This window comes from Jaculus jaculus, chromosome 9 (assembly GCF_020740685.1).
Source record: "Jaculus jaculus isolate mJacJac1 chromosome 9, mJacJac1.mat.Y.cur, whole genome shotgun sequence".
Taxonomy (NCBI): domain Eukaryota; kingdom Metazoa; phylum Chordata; class Mammalia; order Rodentia; family Dipodidae; genus Jaculus; species Jaculus jaculus.
Genome location: NC_059110.1, coordinates 97,338,883 through 97,359,921, shown reverse-complemented (window position 1 = coordinate 97,359,921; position 21,039 = coordinate 97,338,883). Strand labels below are relative to the sequence as shown.

Below are 21,039 nucleotides of genomic sequence, written 5' to 3'. Positions count from 1 at the left end.
ATTTCCTTTGTCACTTTGGGTAGTTAAATGCAGACATGTGATTCAGCAACATCCAGCTGGCTTGACTGCAAATGTGGTTGCTGCCTCTTCCTCACAATTTTTCTTTCCCCTTCCCTCTTTCTTTTCCTTGTTACTGATGATACAGAACTGGGAAGAAGTGGTATTTATTCTAAACTTGGCAGTAGCAGCCTTTTATACTTTATGCTTTTTATTTTATTTTATTTTTTTAAGATACAGGCGTTTATCTGTGTGAGAATGGACACTCCAGGGCCTCCAGCCACTGCAAAGGAACTCCAGACGCATGCACCACCTTGTGCATCTGGCTTACGTGGGTTCTAGAAAATCAAACCGAGGTCCTTTAGTTGCAGGCAAACGCCTTAACTGCTAAGCCATTCTGCACACTAAGCAAACCTTCCACCACTGAACTACATCCCAGCCCTTGAGAGTAAGCTTTTATATCACATAAAAAGGTGATTCACGCATAAGATTCTAAAGCTTCTGAGCTAAATCCACAGACCCCATGTAAATTATTTTAAGAGTTATTTCAAGATGCCCTATGGTAGTATACAAAAAGCAAGACTGTACATATTAAAAGTAATGGCAGGAAACAGTCTACAAATAAGTTTAAATTATTTATTCTCATTGATTATTAATCATATAGCAAATACAGTATTAAAATATATCATCCTCAGTAAATCTTTACTTATAAAATGTGATTGTTACAAGTAAAATAAAGCTTTTAGAATTTTCATTTAAAAATACAAATTTTGTAAATAACCATTTTTAGGATGAGAAAATTATTTCAGATACTGTCTTAAAATGCTATTAAAAAATCTTTATTCTGAAAAGTGTCAAGAAAAAAATACCTGACTCCTCTAGAACTACCACCACTTCTAGTTTCTTTTCTCTTCTGTATTTCTCAATCTCTTTCTTTCTCAGGCAAGGTCTCTGCCCAGGGTGAACATTGCCATCCTCCTACCTCAACCTCCTGAGTGCTGAAATTACAGGTTGAGCCATCACGCCTGGCCTAGTTCTAGTTTCTAACTTCTGTTTTGTACCATCAGCAAGAAAACAAGACACACAACTTAACACTGCAATTACCTGTCAAATAATTAGATAGAATAAAAGTTGTATATTCATTAAATTGAACATATACTTTTTTTTCTCAGGTAGGGTCTCACTCTAGCCCAGGTTGACCTGGAATTCACTATGTAGTTACTTAGGCTGGCCTTGAACTCATAGCAATCCCCCTACCTCTGCCTCCCAAGTGCTGGAATTAAATGTGTGTGCCACCATGTCCAGCAAATGTAATCTATAAGTCTTTCAATATTATAAAACCATTTGAATCAAAAGTTTTCTTCTAGTCCTGGAGACCAATATTGATACCCTTTTTCAATACCAAATAAAATTTAGTGTTTTGTGGTCTTAAAAATTTGTAGAAGTTAATATATTTGAAGGTGTGATGAAGTCGCTCCATCTTTCCATTTATTTATACGATCTGAAATCACAGTTCTGCACAGTGGACATGTTTTCTCTCTGTTAAACCATAGGGCGATGCACTCATCACAAAATATATGCTGCAAGGGAATTAAAAACTGGATTTAATACTTCATAAACATTCATATTATAGAAGATCACATGTTTTGAAAAGTTTCAGATCAGCCTGGGCTAGAGCAAGATCCTACCTTGGAGAAAAAAATGTGCTTTGGAGACCACTAGTCCTTAATTTATGATAAAAATGAAAGTATAACACATTTAAGAGACTGATTTAAGTGGTATATGTAATAGCTGATCCTGCTGTCTCATTTAGACATTGTTAACAAACATTGTTAAAATCTAAACTAATTCTAGGTAATAACTTTTTGAGTAAGTTCAATGACTGGCTGACTAGTAACTGCAATAAAGTATGTAACAGAAGCCTTGAGAGTGAGACTGTACCTTGAAAACAAAACAAAAAGAAATTGGGGGGGAGCCTTACATATTCCAATAACATGTTGGTACTTTTCTATAAGACTAGTATCCAGTCATGAAAATTAACTAATTTCTCATTGCTTTCATATCCAAGCTACTTGCTCCATTATTCCTTCGCCCATTTTTTTTTCTTCCCCCCTTTGGCCTGGCTTTGGTCTCCTAGATTTGCCCCTGCTTTTGTTGTTGTTTTTGTTTTTTGAGATAGAGTCTCCATTTAGCCCAGGCTGACTTGGAATTTACTATGTTGTTTCAGGGTGTCCTTGAACTAAAGGTAATCCTCTACCTCATTTTTTCCCTTTATATGGTGGTCTACACAAAATCCCAACATAAGGGACATGATTTAGCCAGTCTGTCATACCCCTCCATCATCATGAATAAATTACTATTATATACTTAGAATGCTATCTTCCACTAAACATTATAAGTAATTTTTATTTTGGCATAAAACAATTGTGACTTTCACAAGTCACAGAAAATTAAAAATACAATTACCTGACAAATTAGAAGAATTGGCTTCTGAAATTCAGCTTGACATATTGGACAAATGTCATCCACAGCTGAACACTGTCTCTTGCTGGCAGCCACTCCATAACTCTATGAAAACAAATTCTGTTCAGCCACAAATTGCTTTCTTTCTTTTGTCTCAAATACATAGATGATGCTGTATTTCTCAAATCTTCCTGGAACCAGGCATTTCAAAACTTTCCCATAGGATACAAACATTTCACAGCTGACAGTATCAAGGTGAAATCATTAAGTAATACATAATAGGATCGTGGAAGAGTGTTAAAACCCACTGGATCATCTTTGAGAGAGAAAGTAAGAAAAAGTAATGGGCACACCAGGGCCTTCAGCCACTGCAAACGAACTCCAGATACATGTGCCATTCATCTGGCTTTACGTGGGTATTGGGGAATTGAACCTGACTGAGACCATCAGGCTTTGCAAGCAAGTGCCTTCAGCCACTGAACCATCTCTCCAGTCCCTCCCCACTGGACTTTATTTCGAATATTTATTTATTTATTTGAGTAGAGAGAAAAGATGTGCCAGGACCTTGGGCTGCTGCAAATGAGTTCCAGACACGTGCACACCTTTGTGCATCTAGCCTATGTGGGTCCTAGAGCAATCGAGCCTGGGTCCTTTGACTTTGCAAGCAAGTGCCTTAACCACTAAGCCATCTCTCCAGTCCCCCACTGGATTTTTAAATGGCAGTGCTTCTAAGATTTGTACATATGTTATTTAGGATTGTACTGACTCCACTATTACCTATGACAGTGGTTCATAAAGTCAATCCTGAGCTTGACTCAGTAAAGGACATTCACAAGGAAAGTTTGCTTTTAAAATACACATCTACAGAGCTGGGCTTAGTGGCGCATGCCTTTAATCCCAGCACTCAGGAGGCAGAGGTAGGAGTATCACCATGTGTTCAAGGCCACCCTGAGTCTACATGGTGAATTCCAAGTCAGCCTGGACTAGAGCGAGACCCTACCTTGAGGAAAAAAACAAAAACAACAAAAAACCCTACTTGTTCATGGAGACATGCTCAAAATACAAATAAACTGGCAAGGCATGATGGTGCAATCCTTTAATCCCAGTACTCAGGGGTGGCAGAGGTAGGGAGACTGCTGTGAGTTTGAGGCCAGCCTGAGACTACATAGTGAATTCCAGGTCAGCTTGGGCTAGACCAAGACCCTATCTCAAAAAAATAAAAAATAAAAAAAGGAATAGGGAGTGAATAAAAAATATAGAAAATCGGGCTGGAGAGATGGCTTAGTGGTTGAGTGCTTGCCTGTGAAGCCTAAGGACCCCAGTTCGAGGCTCAGTTCCCCAGGTCCCACGTTAGCCAGATGCACAGGGGGGGCGCATGCGTCTGGAGTTCGTTTGCAGAGGCTGGAAGCCCTGGCGCGCCCATTCTCTCTCTCTCTCTCTCCCTCTATCTGTCTTTCTCTCTGTGTCTGTCTCTCTCAAATAAATAAATTAAAAATATATATATAGAAAATCAAAAAAGGAAAAGGAACAAAAGTTCATGATAAATTTTTTTAAAAAATATTTACAGCTGGAGAGATGGCTTAGTGGTTTAGGCATTTGCCTGCAAAGCCAAAAGGATCCCAGTGTGATTCTCCAGGACCCATGTAAGCCAGATGCACAAGGCTGGATGCCCTGGTGCACCCATTCTCTCCCTTTCTCTCTCTCAAATAAATATATTTTAAAACTATTTATTTGCAAGGTCAGAAATAATGGGCCCACCAGGGCCTCTACCCCCTGTAAGTGAACTCCACATACATGTATCACCTTGCACATCTGGATTTACATGGACATTGAGGGACTGAATTTGGGTAGTTAGGCTTTGTAGGCAAGTGCCTGAATTGCTAAGCCATCTCTCCAGTCCAAGATTTTTTTATTTTATTTATTTATTTATTTTTTTGAGGGTAGGGTCTTGCCCAGGCTGAGCTGGAGTTCACTATGTAGTCTCAGGGTAGCCTTGAACTCATTTCAATCCTCCTACCTCTGCTTCCCAAGTGCTGAGATTAAAGGCATGTGCTACCACGCCTGGCTCTTTTTGTAAAAATATATTTGTAGGGTCACAGAGAGTATGGTCACTACAGGCAGGGCTTTTTGCTACTACAAACTCACTCCAGATGCACATGCCACTTTATGCATCTGGATTTATTTATATATATATATATATATTTTTAATTTATTTATTTACTTATTTGAGAACGACCGACACAGAGAGAAAGACAGATAGAGGGAGAGAGAGAGAATGGGCGCACCAGGGCTTCCAGCCTCTGCAAACGAACTCCAGACGCGAGCGCCCCCTTGTGCATCTGGTTAATGTGGGACCTGGGGAACTGAGCCTTGAACCGGGGTCTTTAGGCTTCACAGGCAAGCGCTTAACCGCTAAGCCATCTCTCCAGCCCCTGGCTTTATATTTTTTATTTCTTTGAGAAGAAGCAGACAGAATGGGCATGCAAGGGCCTTTAGCTCTAGCCACTGCAAACGAACTCCAATGCATGTGCCACCTTGTGCATCTGGCTTACGTAGGTACTGGGGATTCAAACCGGGGTCCTTAGGCTTCACAGGCAAATGCCTTAACCGCTAAGCCATCTTTCTAGTCCATGCATCTGGCTTTACATGGGTACTTGAGAACTGAATCTGGGCATTCAGGCTTTGCAAACAGCACTTTTAACTGAGCCTCGAACCGGGGTCCTTAGGCTTCACAGGCAAGCGCTTAACCACTAAACCATCTCTCCAGCCCTATGACAAGATTTTTATAAAAATGTGTTTATAGGATGTGGTGGCACACACCTTGAATTCCAGCACTTGGGAGGCTGAAGTAGGAGGATGTGCTATAAATTTGAGGCCAGCCTGAGATTACATAGTGTATACCAGGTCAGTCTGGGCTACAGCAAGACCCATCTCACAAACCAAAAATTAAAGCCAGACTTAGTGGCATGTACCTTTAATCCCAGCACTGGGGAGACAGAGGTAGGTGGATGGCTGTGAGTTCCAGGCCACCCTGAGATTACATAGTGAATTCCATGTCAGCCTGGGCTAGAGAGAGAGACCCTACCTCAAAAAATAAAACAAAAGTGTTTACAAATTTGATTGCTTTTATGATACCTTATACATGCTAGCATGAAAATTTCTCAAACATTACAGCCCCAAGTACTAATGTACTGGAAGATCTCAAAACAGAAGAAAAAGATCATCTCATAAAATCAGACTTATAAAAAACTGCAAGACTTAAAAAATATTTAGAATGAAGCAAAGTAGAAGTGTTTTCCTTGACTGATAAAAACAAGTACTTACTGGTCGGGTAAAAAATAGTTGCAAAACATGTCGGAAAGTTCTCAAATGTCCAAAAAAGTCCAATAGCTGAGAGACGAAAGAAGTAAATAAGATGATTTATTAATTCAAAAACTATTGTTAAAACTAAAGGTACAATCTCGACATCAGATTTTCACTTAATATGTTTGTTGCATATCACATCTAATCATTTAATTATAAATACATTTCAAGTCTAGTAATTATATATTTAAGCCAACTCTTAACCAGAGGAAGTGTATTTAAACACCTATAGCTACAATTTTATAAAAACAAACCTATGTCAAAGACAAGAACAGCCAGGCATGACAGTGCACACCTTTAATTCCAGCACTTAGGAGGTGGAGATAAAAGGATCACCATGAGTTCAAAGCCACTGAGACTACAGTGAATTGCAGGTCAGCCTGGGCTAGAGCAAGACCTTACTTTGAAAAACAAACAAACAAACAAAAGACAACAGCAACTTTATCTAATTTAAATATACTTAAGCATTTAGATTTTCATAAAGAGATCAAGGGATCAGGAATAAAGGGAGCAGACAAAAATACTAGTCTGAGAATTACGTGTATAACATGTTTATTTACTTCTCCCCCTTATGTAATCTATGCTATGTGGAGGTCTACTCTCCTGATCTCAATAAAATCTAACCATAGCCTGGCATGGTGGCAGATACTTGTAATCTCAGCTACTTAGGAGGCTAAGGCAGGAGGATCATGAATTCAAGACTAGTCTAAGCAACAACAGCTAGAGCCCATCTGAAAAAAACAAAACAATAAAAAACCTGAGAACCAATAACTATTTCCTTTCTGTCCTTCCTTCGTGTCTTCCCTCCCTTCCCCTCCCTCTCTCTCTCCCTCTCTCTCTCTCTCTCTCTCTCCCCTTTTGGTTTTTCAAAGTAGGGTCTTACTCTGGCCCAGGATGACCTGGAATTCACTATGGAGTCTCAGGGTGGCCTCGAACTCATGGCGATCCTCCTACCTCTGCCTCCCAAGTGCTGGGATTAAAGGTGTGTGCTACCACTCCCAGCCCTCTCTTTTTTGAGGCAGAGTCTTGCTAAGTAGTTCATGCTGGCCTCAAGTTCATGATATTCCTGTCTCAGCCTTAGTAGCTGGACTACAGATGTGTACCACCACACTCAACTCTCCATTTCCAAATAAATGAACTTTCCATTACTTTAAACTAGTGATACAAAGAAAACTTTTAAGACAGTTAAGTATTAGTAGTAAAAATCAGTAAACATTATATAAATCATTATGCTGCTCCTAAGAGTTATGTTACTTACTTTTAGTATGAGGTAGAATAAAGCCAATAATATCCCAAGACTCCATCTAGTTACATGACCAAACTCTCCATAGCTTATAAGGTATCGAAACCAAACTGGTATAGGAACAAAACTTCTGTAATACTGACATAATTCTTCTAAAAGCATGTACCAGTAACCCTAAGAAAGAAAAAAAAAATCAAATAAAGCTACCTAAGCTCCTTAGCACAGATACTTAATATTGGACTGTGAACATAATGAGTGCATGACGTACTAACCAAAATAACTGAAATTATACTTCATAATGATCATGACTAACAAATTCAACCACATACTATCATCATTGCTTAGTTTGCTTTAAAAATATTTAAAACAATGGCATAGTGAAATGTTTTATCTTCACTATCAGTAAACTTGTCTTTTTGCTGATAATAAGAATTCACAGCTGGGCACACCTTTAACCCTAGCACTTGGGAGGCAGAGGTGGGAGGATCTTGGTGAATTCAAGGCCAATTTGAGATTGCACAGTGAATTCTAGGTCAGCCTGGACTAGAGTGAGACTCTACCTTGGAAAACCAGAAAAAAAGTTCACAAGTACTAGGATTGCTGAGAGGCCAACCTTGAGTAGAGCAAAATCCTACCTGGAGAGAAAAGGGAAAAAACACTAAAAATTCATAAGCTCCTGTTATCTTATCATAGAAGGATGATTATTCCAAATTCCCAACCTCAAGAAAAGAAAAATCTGAGCTGGGCGTGGTGGCGCACGCCTTTAATCCCAGTACTCGGGAGGCAGAGGTAGGAGGATCGCTGTGAGTTCGAGGCCACCCTGAGACTCCATAGTAAATTCCAGGTCAGCCTGAGCTAAAGCGAGACCCTACCTCGAAAAAACAAACAAACAAAAAAATATAAAAAAAGAAAAGAAAAATCTGGGTGTGGTGGCTCATGTCTTTAATATAAGCATTCAGAAGGCAGAGGTAGGAGGATCACTGTGAATCCAAGGCCACCCTGGAGCTACAAACTGAATTCCAGGTCAGCCTGGGCTACAGCAAGACCCTACCTCACGAAAAAAAAAAAAAAAAAATTATAAGCCAGGTATGGTGAGTCACATCTGTAATCTCAGTATTTGGAAGACTGAGGCAGGAATGCCATGAATTTGTAAGAGCAAGAATGAGAATGGGGGCTGGAGAGATGGCTTAGCGGTTAAGCACTTCCTGTGAAGCCTAAGGACCTCGGGGTTCAAGACTTCATTCCCCAGGACCCATGTTAGCCAGATGCACAAGGGGTGCAGGCGTCTGGAGTTCATTTGCAGCAGCTGGAGACCTTGGCGCGCCCATTCTCTCTCTCTCTCTCCCTCTCTGCCTCTTTCTTTGTCGCTCTCAAATAAATAAATAAAAATGATTAATAAAATAAAAAAAAAAGAATGAGAATGGGTGCATTAGGGCATTTAGCCATTGCAAACAAACTTCATACGCATGAGCCACCTTGTGCATCTGTCTTTACATGGGTCCTGGGGAATAAAACCTGGGTCCTTTGGCTTTGCTGGCAAATGCCTTAAACATTAACTCATCTCTCTAGACCCAAGTTAATATTTCAGTTCAAGTCCTTTAATAAATAGTTGCCAGGCAAATATAATAGTAGTTAATATGGGTCTAGTAAGATGGCTTAGTAGCTCAAGTGCTTGCCACACAAGAATGAATATCAGCTCAGATACCCTGCAATCATATAAAAGACACAGCAGGGCTTGCTGGCTAACTGGTTGAGCCAAATTGATCAGCTCTACGTTCAGCAAGAGACCCTATCTCAATAAAACAAACTGGATGGTCTGGAAAGAGAGAGCTCAGCAGATAGGAGTGCTTGCTGCTCAAGCATAAGAACCTAAATTCAATCTCTAGCATCCTTGTAAAAACCAGGTGTGGCTATGCATGCCTGTCACCCTTGTGATGAGAGAGGCAGAGATGATGATTGCTGGGGATCACTAGTCAGCCAGTTGAACTAAAAACTCCAGGTTCAGGCTGGATGTGGTGACGCACGCCTTTAATCCCAGCACTAAGGAGGCAGAGGTAGGAGGATCACCATGAGTTAATTCCAGGTCAGCCTGGACCAGAGTGACACCCTACCTCGAAAAACCAAAACCAAACAACCCTCCAGGTTCAGTGAGACTTCATCTCAAGGAAATAAAGCACAAGAGCCATAGAAAAGGACATTCAACATTGTCCTCTGGTCTGACACGCAAGAGCACCTAACATTGACATCTGTGTGCCTTCATACACAAAACTAAGATGGATAAAAACTGAATGAAACAACATACATCGGCCTCTGGCCTCCATTAGCATGCATGCCCACACATAGGAAAACATCTATACATATATCATACACAAGAAAAAAATTAGGCATTTAGCGATAAAAATTATGAGATACATTTAAATGAAGACTAAACAGCATTAATGTGGCTTGCTAATATTCTAATAAAGCTCAAATTAGTTTCTTACCTTTGATTTAAAAGGCATGATGAAAGAAGGCACCAATAAAATAAGGCATTTTAAACCCATGAAGAGGAATTTCAGAATGAAATCTGTAATTCCAATAATCCAAAGTACTTCCCAGAAGCTCAAAGGACCCAATGTGGGATTTAAGAAAATTAAGCTACCAAAAGAAAAGCATAAAATTTGTAAGAGCAGTATACTAAGGTATATTATTAAGTGTTCTTAAATTTGCTATATTATATTGATACATAAAATACGAATTTGGCAAGGTAATCTCAGTTCAAATCAAAGTAAGATCATTTTGGTTAAAGGGACTTGTTAGTTTCTTAATTGTGTGTGTACACACGCACATGTGCCACCTACATACCACTTTGCATCCAGCTTTACATGGGTGCTGGGAAATTGAACCCAAACTGACAGGCATCACAAGCCAGTGCTATAGGGACTTTTATTTATATAGTTTTAAAAAACATCTTTATTTGAGGAAAGGAGTAAAAGAGGGAGAAGAAGAGGAAGAGAGAAAATGGGTGCACCAGGGCCCCTTGACACTGTACAGACACTCAGATACATACTTTTTTTTTTTTTTTTTTTGAGGTAGGGTCTCAATCTAGTCCAAGCTGACCTTGAACTCACAGTGATCCTACCTCTGCCTCTGGGATTGTGTGCCACTCTGCATCTGGCTTTACATTGGTACTGGGGAATTGAACTGGACCCAGCAGGCTTGCAAGTAAGTGCCTTTAACCACTAAGCCATCTACCCAGCACTAAAAGGACTTTTAGAATGTCCAATCCTCTTAGAACATAGAAGTCTTCCTGGCTTATCATGGGTCATGGTTGATTCTTTAACCTCCACCCCAATTCATGGTTTGGTTCTGGAATCAAACTCAGGACCTCATAGAGGCAAGCACTACCACTGAGCTATGCCCTGAGCTTGCTCTTCTTAGACTTTTAACTCTATCCCTACAGCAGTTCTAGTATGTAGTTTCCTTTATTGTTTCTCTTGTAATTGTGATTGTGTCAGAACTGGGTTCTTAGGTGTTACACCTTTTGGCACTACAACACAACTGCCATCACCTACAAAGTTCATGTTCAAGAACCACATGATCAAGCTTGCAGAAAACAACTCTCAGGGCTGGAGAGAGGGCTCAGTGGCTACGTGAGGTGAGGCCTAACAACACAAGCTTGATTCCCCAGTCCCCATGTAAAGCTGGATGCACAGTGGCACATACATCTGGAGTTCCTTTACAGTGGCTGGAGGCAACCGGGCCCACCCATTCTCTCTCTCTCTGCTTGCAAATACATTTTTTTTGTTTGTTTGTTTTTTTGGTTTTTTGAGGTAGGGTCTCACTCTGGCTCAGGCTGACCTGGAATTCACTATGTAGTCTCGGGGTGGCCTCGAACTCTCGGCGATCCTCCTACCTCTGCCTCCCAAGTGCTGGGATTAAAGGCGTGCGCCACCATGCCCGGCGCAAATACATTTTGTTTTGTTTTTGGAGGTAGGGTCTCACTCTAGCCCAGGCCAACCTGGAATTTACTCTGTAGTCTCAGGGTGGCCTTGAACTCACAGTGGTCCTCCTACCTTAGCCTCCAGAGCACTAGGATTAAAGGCATGTGCTACCAGGCCTGGCCACATTTTTTTTTTTTTTGAGGTAGGGTCTCTGTCACTGTATTTGAACTTTGCCTCCCAAGTGCTGGGATTAAAGGCATGTATCACCACACCCACCTTGCAATCACTTTTCTTTTTTTGTTGTTGTTGTTTATTTTTATTTATTTATTTGAGAGCGATAGATAGGGAGAGATAGAGGGGGGGGAGAGAGAGAGAGAGAATGGGCACGCCAGGGACTCCAGCCACTGCAAACGAACTCCAGACGTGTGCTCCCCCTTGTGTATCTGGCTAACGTGGGTCCTGGGGAATTGAGCCTCGAAACGGGGGTCCTTAGGCTTCACAGGCAAGCGCTTAACCGCTAAGCCATCTCTCCAGCCCGGAATCACTTTTCTTAATCTATTTTCTCTCTTAACATGTTTAAAACAAATCTTTTTTTAAAAAAATAAGTTTATTTGTTTATTTGAGAAAGGAAGAGAATGGACGCACCAGAGCTTCTAGCTGCTGCAGATGAACTCCAGATGCATGTGCCACCTTGTGCACCTGGCTTATGTGGGTCCTAGAGAGTTGAACCAGCATCCTTTTGCTTTGCAGGCAAATGCCTTAACCACTAACCCATCTCTCTAGCCCCCGAATTTTCTTCTTAAAACCAGTTTCTCCTTCCTTAGTCCCCAAAGTGTACCACAAGGACCAGTTACTCAGACTAAAATTCCAGATATCATTCTTGCTCCATACTCACTCCATCCTTTAAAAAAAATTTTTTTTTTAAGAGAAACAGAATTGGCACACCAGGGCCTCAGCAAGTGAACTTGAACTCCAGATGCTTGCACCACCTAGTGGGCATGTGCAAGCTTGCTCTCGGTTCACCTTTGTGCATTTGGCCATCTCTCCAGCCCTCCCTTCTATCCTATATCCCAGATTTGTCCATATGGTAAACTCCACTGAAATCAAGACTTGTTACCCTAGTAAAGCTGAAAACTAATATGAAAACTCATCACCTAATGTCCTTTAATGACTTACTTTCAGAGATAAACAAATGGTCTACAGTAACCATCTCATGATATTTATAGATGATTAAAACTCTGTGTGAGGGATGGGCATGTAGCTCACTTGGTAGAGTACTTCCTAGCACACATGAAGCCCTGGGTTCAATCACCATCACTACATAAAACTGGTGTTAAGCTGGGTATGGTGGTGCATACCTTTAATCTCAGCACTTGGGAGACAGAGGTAGAGCTGCTGTGAGTTCCAAGGGCAGCCTGGGCTACAATGAGACTAACTTGAAAAAAAAAATGTTGACTGAAATACCTAGGAAGTGGAGGCAGGGGGATCACAAGGCCATCCTTGGCTCTTTAGTGAGATGAAGGCCAGCCTGGGCTACATGAGCCTGTCTTCAAACAAACAAACAAACAAAAAACCTGTGTTAGTGGCACCTGCCTATATATCAGTAATGCCAACATTCAAGATACTGAGACAGGAGGATTGAGAGTTCAAGACCAGTCTGGGTTAGAGTGAGAACTTGTCTGGGGGGTGGGGGGAACAAACTTAATTGAGGTTAGGGAGATAGCTCAGTTGTTTAAAATGCTTGCTTATCCCTCATAATAGGAGAAAAAGATGGTATCAAAATAAAAGACTAACGGAAACAGAGAGGCAATTATGGTTTGTTGTCTGTAAGTATGGAAGTTGTCAATAAAAAATAAGTGCTTGCTTGAAAAGCCTACAGGCCTAGATTCAACTCAGCCACCCAGAGAAAAGCATTTGTTTGCAGTGACAAAAGATCCTGCTGTGTTTGTGTGCACATGCACACAGAGGTGTGAATAATTTCAAATATTATCAAACAAAAGCTCAGTTATTAGTTTTTTGTTTGTTTGCTTGCTTTTTCAAGATAGGGTCTCATTCTAGCCCAGACTGACCTGAATTCTATAGTTCCAGGTTGGCCTGGAACTCAGGGTGATCCTCCTACCTCTCCCTCCCAAATGCTGAGATTGAAGGCATGTGCTACCACACCCAGCTGAATTATTAGCTTTTGAGTGTATGCCTTTTCCTAGCTCTTAAGTCCATTTCCATTCTTTTTTTTTTTCCCTAGGTAGGGTCTCTCTAGCTCAGGCTGACCTGGAATTCAGTATGTAGTCTCTGCCTCCCAAGTGATGGGATTAAAGGTGTGCACCACCATGCCCAGCCTATTTCCATTCTTGGGAATGTCTTTCTCTTTCTTAATAAACCTTCTTCATTTCTATTACCTTTAAACAAAAACAAAAAACAGTTGGGGAACCAGGAATGGTGGCACATGCCTCTAATCCCAGCACTCTAGAGGCAGAGGTAGGAAGATCACTGTGCGTTCAAGGTCAGCCTGGATTAGAGAGAAACCCTGGTTCAAAAAAAAAAAAACAACAAAAACAACAATAAAGAAAAACACAGTTGGGCTGGAGAGATGGCTTAGGTGTCAGGCGCTTGCCTGTGAAGCCAAAGGACCTTGGTTCAATTCCCCAGGACCCACATAAGCCAGATTCACAAGGTGGCTCATGTATCTGGAGTTCCATTGCAGTGGCTGGAAGCCCTGGTGTACCCATTCTCTCTCTTTGCCTCTTTCCCTCTCTCAAATTAATAAATAAAAAGAGAAACACAGTTGTCAAAACGTATTTACTGAGCCCATGCTATGTACCAAGGCATTGGGAATGTAAAACTGTTAAGACATTTAAAGCTGTTAATCATAAAAGGAGACAAATGAAAATTGAGCTATTATACAGCAAACATGTTCAAATTAGATGCAAAGTACTATGGAATAAGTGGAAATACAAAAAAGTGTACTGAAATTTCTCATTACCTGTAGTAAAGTGATTGAGAATGAAAAGTGTAATATAAAAGAACGGAAGATCCTGCTAAGAATACTAGTAGCCAGGCACACTGAATCTTTGAGGACCTTTCCTGAAAAATAAAAACAATTTTTTAATTACTTTGAGTTATGCCAGAATTTCAAATATTAAACTTCCAATGACTGGTTGATCGATTTTTTTTTTTTTTTTTTTTTGAGTTAGGGTCTCACTCTAGCCCAGGGTGACCTGGAACTCTATAGTCCTAGACTGGCCTCAAATTCACAGCAATTCTCCTACACAGAGCTGGGATTAAAAGCATGCACCACCATGCCTGGCTCTCAATGACTAACTTATTAACTTATAGTGTTTTTGTAAGATTAATATTGATAGAATATCTCTTAATTTTCATCATCACAGCCACTATTTTATCTTTAATGAACAAAACTGAACTCTTTTTATTTGGTTTTTCGAGGTAGGGTCTCATCTAGCTCAGGCTGATCTGGAATTCACTATGTAGTCTCAGGGTGGCCTTAAACTCACGGTGATACTCCTACCTCTGCCTCCTGAGTGCCTCTGAGCTCTCATTTTTAAGCAAAATTTAAAAATACAAGTTTCTTTACTATGTGCAAATCATGACCCATTTCAAAGAAGGTAAATTTTCCACAAGCTGACGTAGTTTTCACTTTTTTGTGCATCCTCCATAAAACCAAATTTCAGAAATAAATGCAAGTATATCAAGTTCATAAATATTTTTTTCTTCTTTTGAGGTAGGGTTTCACTCTAGCCCAGGTTGACCTGGAATTCACTAGGGTGGCCTCGAACTCACAGCGATCCTCAGCCTCCAGAGTGCTGGGACTAACGGCACACACCACCATGCCCCACACACCACCATGCCCAGCTCAATATTAGATATTTTTAATATCTTAAATTCAAGTTTGAGCCAAGCATGGTGGTGCACACCTATAATCCCAGCACTTGAGAAGCAGAGGTAGGAGGATCATCATGAGTTCAAGGCCACCTGAGACTAGTGAATTCCTGGTCACCCTGGACTAGAATGAAACCCTACTTCCAAACACAAAACAACAGCAACAACGACAAAAGCATACTAACAATACTACAACACTGTTCAAAATTATGGATGGACTGTGAGTAAGAGGTATACCTAAAATGTGCATCTTATGTTTAAGTTTGGGTCTTAACTCTAAGATTATCTATTTATGTGCAGATATGTCCAACCCCTCCTCAACCATAAAGGATACTCAACCTTACTATTTTTTTTTTTTTTCTTTTTAAAACAGAGCCTCACTCTAGCTCTAACTGCCCTGGTACTATCTTGCTGTGTAGCCCAGCTGGCTTTGAATTTGAGGCAATCTTCCTTCCTCAACCTCCCGAGTACTGGGATTACAGGTATGTGCCAACATGCCCAGCATCACCCTGTACTAGCTGTTTTTTGTTTTGTTTTTTGAGGTAGGGTCTCACTCTAGCCCAGGCTGACCTGGAATTCACTATGTAGTCTTAGGGTGGCTTTGAACTTATGGCAATCCTCCTACCTCTGCCTCCCGAGTGCTAGGACAAGCCTGCACTAGTTTTAAACGATGACCTGAACTTTTCTTTTAAATATTTTTAAAAATTTTACTTATTTGAGAAAGAGGCAGAGAGAGAGAGAATGAATATGGGTGTAACAATGCCTCCAGCTGCTGTAAATAAAGCCAGAAGCATGCACCACCTAGTGCATCTGGCTTATGTGGGTCGTGGGGATTCAAACCTGGGTCCTTTGGCTTTGCAGGCAAGTTCCTTAACCACTAAGCCATCTCTCCAGTTCAACCTGAATTTTTAAAAGAGCCAATACTGGAATGGAGGAATGGCTTAACAGTTAAGGCACTAGCCTGCAAAACTAAAGGACCCAGGTTCGATTTCCCATGACCCACATAAGCCAGATGCACAAGGTGGCACACGCTTCTGGAGTTTGTTTGCAGCAGTTGAAAGCCTTGGCCTGCCCATTCTCTCCCTTTCTCTTTCAAATATACGTAAAAAAATAGATATGAAAAGAACCGGGCTGGAGAGATGGCTTAGTGGTTAAGCGCTTGCCTGTGAAGCCTAAGGACCCCAGTTCAAGGCTCGGTTCCCCAGGTCCCACGTTAGCCAGATGCACAAGGGGGCGCACGCGTCTGGAGTTCGTTTACAGTGGCTGGAAGCCCTGGCGCGCCCATTCTATCTCTCTCCCTCTATCTGTCTTTCTCCCTGTGTCTGTTGCTCTCAAATAAATAAATAAATAATGAACAAAAAAATGAACAAAAAATTAAAAAAAAAAAAGAAAAAGAAAAGATCCAATTCTATAAATGTACAGGTCAGAATAGACATTATACACAGATGTGTAAAGTGACCTTAAGATGAAATTTTATAAACTCTTCCTATAATTAAACTTATGTTAGCAGAAAAACTTTAATTTCCTTTAAGTGAAAGACACCTAAATAGTTGAATACAATTTTTTCAGTGTTCTGTTTTATTTAGTTATCTTAAATCTCACAGTACATCAACTCAAGGTGTGTTTTTTTTTTGTTGTTGTTGCTTGTTTGTTTTTTCAAGGTAGGATCTCACTCTAGCTGAGGCTGTCCTGGAATTATTCACTAATAATTATTCATTGTGTAGTCTCAGGGTAGCTTGAACTCAAGGCACTCCTCCTACCTCTGCCTCCCAAGTGCTGGGATTAAATGTGTGTACCACCACACCTGGCTCTTGGTCTGACCCTTTTAATCCTTTTGTTTTCTTTATTAGGAACCAAAACACATACCAAAAAAATAAGGCAAGGTAATTCAGCATTACAACACATAACTTATAAATCATTTAGAAATCAACACTAAGTATTTCATGGTTAGTACAACATATCCTTTTGCTTTCTACTCCTTTCAAAAGCAATTCCTATTTCAAAATTATCTCTGTAATTAGGAAGTTAATAACTTAGTTGGTTGTTATACTTACTCTTAGAAAAACCTGATTTACAATGCTTTTGTTTGCATACATAAAAGTTGTTAGCAGCCCAATTCCAAGAGAAATTCCTGTTAGAAAATAAGTTCCAGTTAATTGAAAGAAAAAAAGAACCAAACAGGACTGTATAAGCTAATAATATGAATTAAAACAATTTTAAAAGCTAACAGAAAATACATAACTTAAATGCATAGGTTAAAGTAGATTACCAATAACAAAAGGAAATTAAGTTAGCAATTAAGTGAAGGAAGGTTTTATTATGCCCTACCTGTTATATGCTGCATAACAAGTTTGATACCCAGAATCAAAATGTAAGGAAGACTTTTCTGCAGCCACTTGAAGAGATGCCGAAATTCCGAGAATGAGCCACTTGCATGTTCCCCATTCTCCGGGGTCGGATCATCAGGTGGCCTTTCTTCACCATGGGAGTGACTCCGGAACCGACTCTGTGCACACCCATGGGTACAGCTATGGGCACCTGACCTTTTATTTCTAGAGCCTGGACTTCCAGGGTATTCTTTAGGCATGGAGTTCATCTGAATATGAACATCTCCAGAGTAAAGACACGAACTATCTCCAGCCAGTCTTGATGGGAGAGGACACTGGGAGGCAGAGGCATCTTCACCACTTGCACATCCTGGAGAACTGTGCAGCTGGTTACAACTGGCTTGCATGGCCCTTCAGTACTTTTTCTCAGATTTCTTGGCTTCAGATTCTCCTAAAAAAGTAAAATTCAGGGGTGAAGAGATAGCTCAGCAATTAATACACTTGCCTGCAAAGCCGAATGACATGGTTCAATTCCCCAGGACCCATGTAAACCCAGATGTACAAAGTGGTGCATGCATCTGAATTTTGTTTGCAGAGGCTGGAGGCCCTCGTGTGTCCATTCTGTCTGTCTGCATCTCTTCTCTCTCTCTGCTTACAAATACATAAATAAAATATTTTTTAAAAATTCAACAGTTAAACATATTGCCCACTAGGTGTCCTTTATTCGCTGATGGGAGTGGCTGATAGGCACCGATTAGTTCTCAGCTTCACATTCCTTCTCCTTTATTACAAACTCTGCTGCCCTAGTCAAAGTACCTTTAAAAATATTTTTATTTATTTGCAAACAGAGCCAGAGAGAGAATGGACTCACCAGGGCCTCTAGCTGCTGTAAAAGAGCTCCAGATGCATGCACCACTTTATGCATCTGATCTTATGTGGGTACTGGGAAATCCAACCCAGGCGTCAGGCTTTGCAAGCAAGTGCCTTAACTGCAGAACGATCTCTCCAGCCCTATTCAAAATATCTTTTATGGAACATTTGCTATTAAACTTTAGATGCCTCCATTTAATGTTCAAAAACAATGGCACAATAATCAGAAAAAAACTAGGTCCCAGTAGATCTTCCTTTTTTTTTTTTTTTTAATAAATTTGGCCAGGCCTGGTGGCACATGCCTTTATTATTATTTTTATTTATTTGAGAGCGACAGAGAGAGAGAAAGAGGCAGAGAGCAAGAGAGAGAATGGGCACACCAGGGCTTCCAGCCGCTGCAAACGAACTCCAGACGCGTGCGCCCCCTTGTGCATCTGGCTAACGTGGGTCCTGGGGACTCGAGCCTCGAACCAGGGTCCTTAGGCTTCACAGGCAAGCGCTTAACTGCTAAGCCAACTCTCCAGCCCAGATCTTCCTTTTTTTTGTTTTGTTTTGAAGGTAGGGTCTCACTCTAGCTCAGGCTGACCTAGAATTCACTAGGTAGTCTCAGACTAGCCTCGAATTCACGGCAATCCTCCTACCTCTGCCTCCCGAGTGCTGGGATTAATTATTGCTATTACTATTAATACTAGTACACACACTTAATATTAGGTAAATGGGCTCTGCACTCAACTAGATGTAGATTCCCTATCAAAGAGCTTCAGGAAAAAAAATTCAGGTTTATGAGTTTGTTTTTTTTTGGGGGGGGGGGGTTGAGGTAGCGTTTCATTCATTCTAGTCCAGGCTGACCTGGAATTCACTATGTAGTCTATGTGTGGCCTCAAACTCATGGTGATCCTCCTACCTCTGCTGGGATTAAAGGCATAATCTACCATGCCCGGCAGGTTTTTGTTAAAAAAAAAAAAAAAACACGAAACAGGACTCCAAGGCTGGTCTTGAACTTCTGATCCACCTGCCTCCCTGGGGAGTGGTGGACTTGTAAGTCCTGTAGGAACATGGTATCACCAGGCCCAGTTTTATGAACCCAGGACATCATGCATGCTAGAGAAGCACTCTACCGCCCTACTCAGTCCCTCTCCCCCAGGTAGAATCCCACGCTAGCCCAGGCTGACCTGGAACTCACACTGTAGTGCCAGCCAGGCCTGGAACTCACAGCGATCTAGCTACCTCTACCTCTCAAGTGGTGAAATTAAAGGCGCCACCCTGGTTTCAAGGTTTTTTTTTGTTTGTTTTGTTTTTGAATCAGCAATTTTTATTTAAAGAACTATTACTGGATAAGATACGCTGCAAGGAACTAGCAGGCTACTTGATCTAGATTGACCCGATTTAGTATCTTTTGATGCTTAGAAGAAAAAAATCCCAATGACTTAAGTATCATCATAGATAACGAATAATAAGCTCTTCAGTGACCTACAAATTTCATTTTATGCTAAAACAGCTTCCTCAAAGTAATAATAATAATTAATGGTGTTACCATGCATAATATTACTTCCCTTCCGGAAGAAAAATGCTACCCAAATACATTTAGGGAGGCTTAGGGGGTGTCACCATGTAATTGTACAGGTGGCACTTCAGTGGGGAATGGAATCGCCGCCGCGGGGGCGGGGGCGGGGGCGTCCGCGAGGCCGCGGCAGGAAGGCGCCCGCCCGCCGCCCGGGCCCTGTCTCCCCGCGGCCGCGCTCTCCCAGAAGCCGGCCCGGGCCCGGGGCTCTGCTTCCGGCTCTGCACCCCGCAGTCACGGCGCGGCCGCCCGGGGCTCTCTACGCCCTCGGGTCTCTGCGAGCCGCGGCGACGGCGGACAGGACGGGGCCGTCGCTGTCAGGGACGCGGAGCCCGCCCGCCCTCAGCCCTGAGCCGGAGGAGGGAAGGAGCGTCAACAGCTCTTCCCCACTGCCCCCAGCCACGTCCGAGCCCGCGGCACCTCGGCCATTCTCCCCAGGCCCCAGGCTGACCTCTCATGACCGGGAACCCGAGGCCTCGGCGGCCACAGCGCGAACAGCCGCACACGCCGCCCGGAGCCGCTCACGCCGAGCCATCCGCCTCGAACGCCAGCGGCCGCTCGGCCGCTCGGGCAGCGCGCTCCTCACGCGCGCGCACGCACCCGCCCGCGTCCTCGCGCGCGTGCCCGCCGCGCCCCGCCCCGCTTCCTGCCCGGCCGGCGCGTCGACGCCCGCAGCGCGCGGAGCCCCCTTCCTGGGGAAAACCTCCGTCTCGCGTCTGGGAGTTCCTGCACGTGCTGGGGTCAGAGGTGCGGGGGGCCCAGGCGGCGGGGTCGGGGCCGCGGCCGAGGCCTGGGCCTTGGGCTTCCGGGAGAGTCGCCCGCGACCCACGTGGGGCTGGCCGGGCCCCGAGCCCGTCACCCGGGCCGGGCTGGCTTACCCCGCGGAAGTTGGGAGGTGCGAGCTGGAGCCTGTCGGAGCCTGAGATCCCAAGTGCTGGAGAGTTTGCGGAGGGCTGGGAGAGTGGAAAAATCTGGTGACTTGGGGTGCGGGAGACTCTGCTGTCCGCGCAGGGAGAAAATGTTAACATAAGACATTTTCAAAAACTATGTCATGAATCTATTATTATTATTATTATTTTGGTTTTTCAAGGTAGGGTCTCACTGTAGCTCAGGCTAACCTGGAATTCACTATGTAGTCTCAGGGTGGCCTCGAACTCACAGCGATCCTCCTACCTCTGTCTCCCGAGTGCTGGGATTAAAGGTGAGCACCACCATGCCCATCTATTTTTTTTTTAACTTTATTTTATTTATTTGAGAGAGGGAGGCAGAGAAAGGGAGAGGCAGAGGGAGAAAATGGGCGCGCCAGGGTTTCCAGCCACTGCATTGAACTCCAGATGCATGTGCCCCTTGTGCATCTGTTTTACGTGGGTCTTGGGGAGTCGAACCCGATCCTTTGGC

The 21,039-nt window shown here is 42.4% G+C and overlaps 1 protein-coding gene across 1 annotated transcript; it reads right to left on the bottom strand.

Moving 5' to 3' along the window:
- Positions 1-619: 619 nt before the first annotated feature.
- Rnft1 (ring finger protein, transmembrane 1) lies at positions 620-20,202 on the bottom strand. Its single transcript, XM_045158027.1, has 9 exons — positions 20,093-20,202; positions 17,212-17,661; positions 16,938-17,014; positions 13,970-14,070; positions 9,550-9,703; positions 7,082-7,240; positions 5,785-5,850; positions 2,464-2,565; positions 620-1,577 (listed from the first exon to the last, which is right to left on the bottom strand). Exons 2-9 carry the CDS (start codon positions 17,615-17,617, stop codon positions 1,443-1,445), a joined length of 1,200 nt encoding a protein of 399 aa, XP_045013962.1. The 5' UTR covers positions 17,618-17,661; positions 20,093-20,202; the 3' UTR covers positions 620-1,442.
- Positions 20,203-21,039: the final 837 nt, after the last annotated feature.

Excerpts from the sequence above, each read along its gene's own strand:
- Rnft1 (XM_045158027.1), bottom strand. The coding sequence starts at position 17,617 with ATGCAAGCCAGTTGTAACCAGCTGCACAGTTCTCCAGGATGTGCAAGT. Across the intron at positions 17,015-17,211 it reads TGTTATGCAGCATATAACAG|GAATTTCTCTTGGAATTGGG; the intron begins GTAGGGCATAAT and ends ATTTTCTAACAG. Across the intron at positions 1,578-2,463 it reads CAATTCTTCTAATTTGTCAG|CATATATTTTGTGATGAGTG; the intron begins GTAATTGTATTT and ends ATTCCCTTGCAG.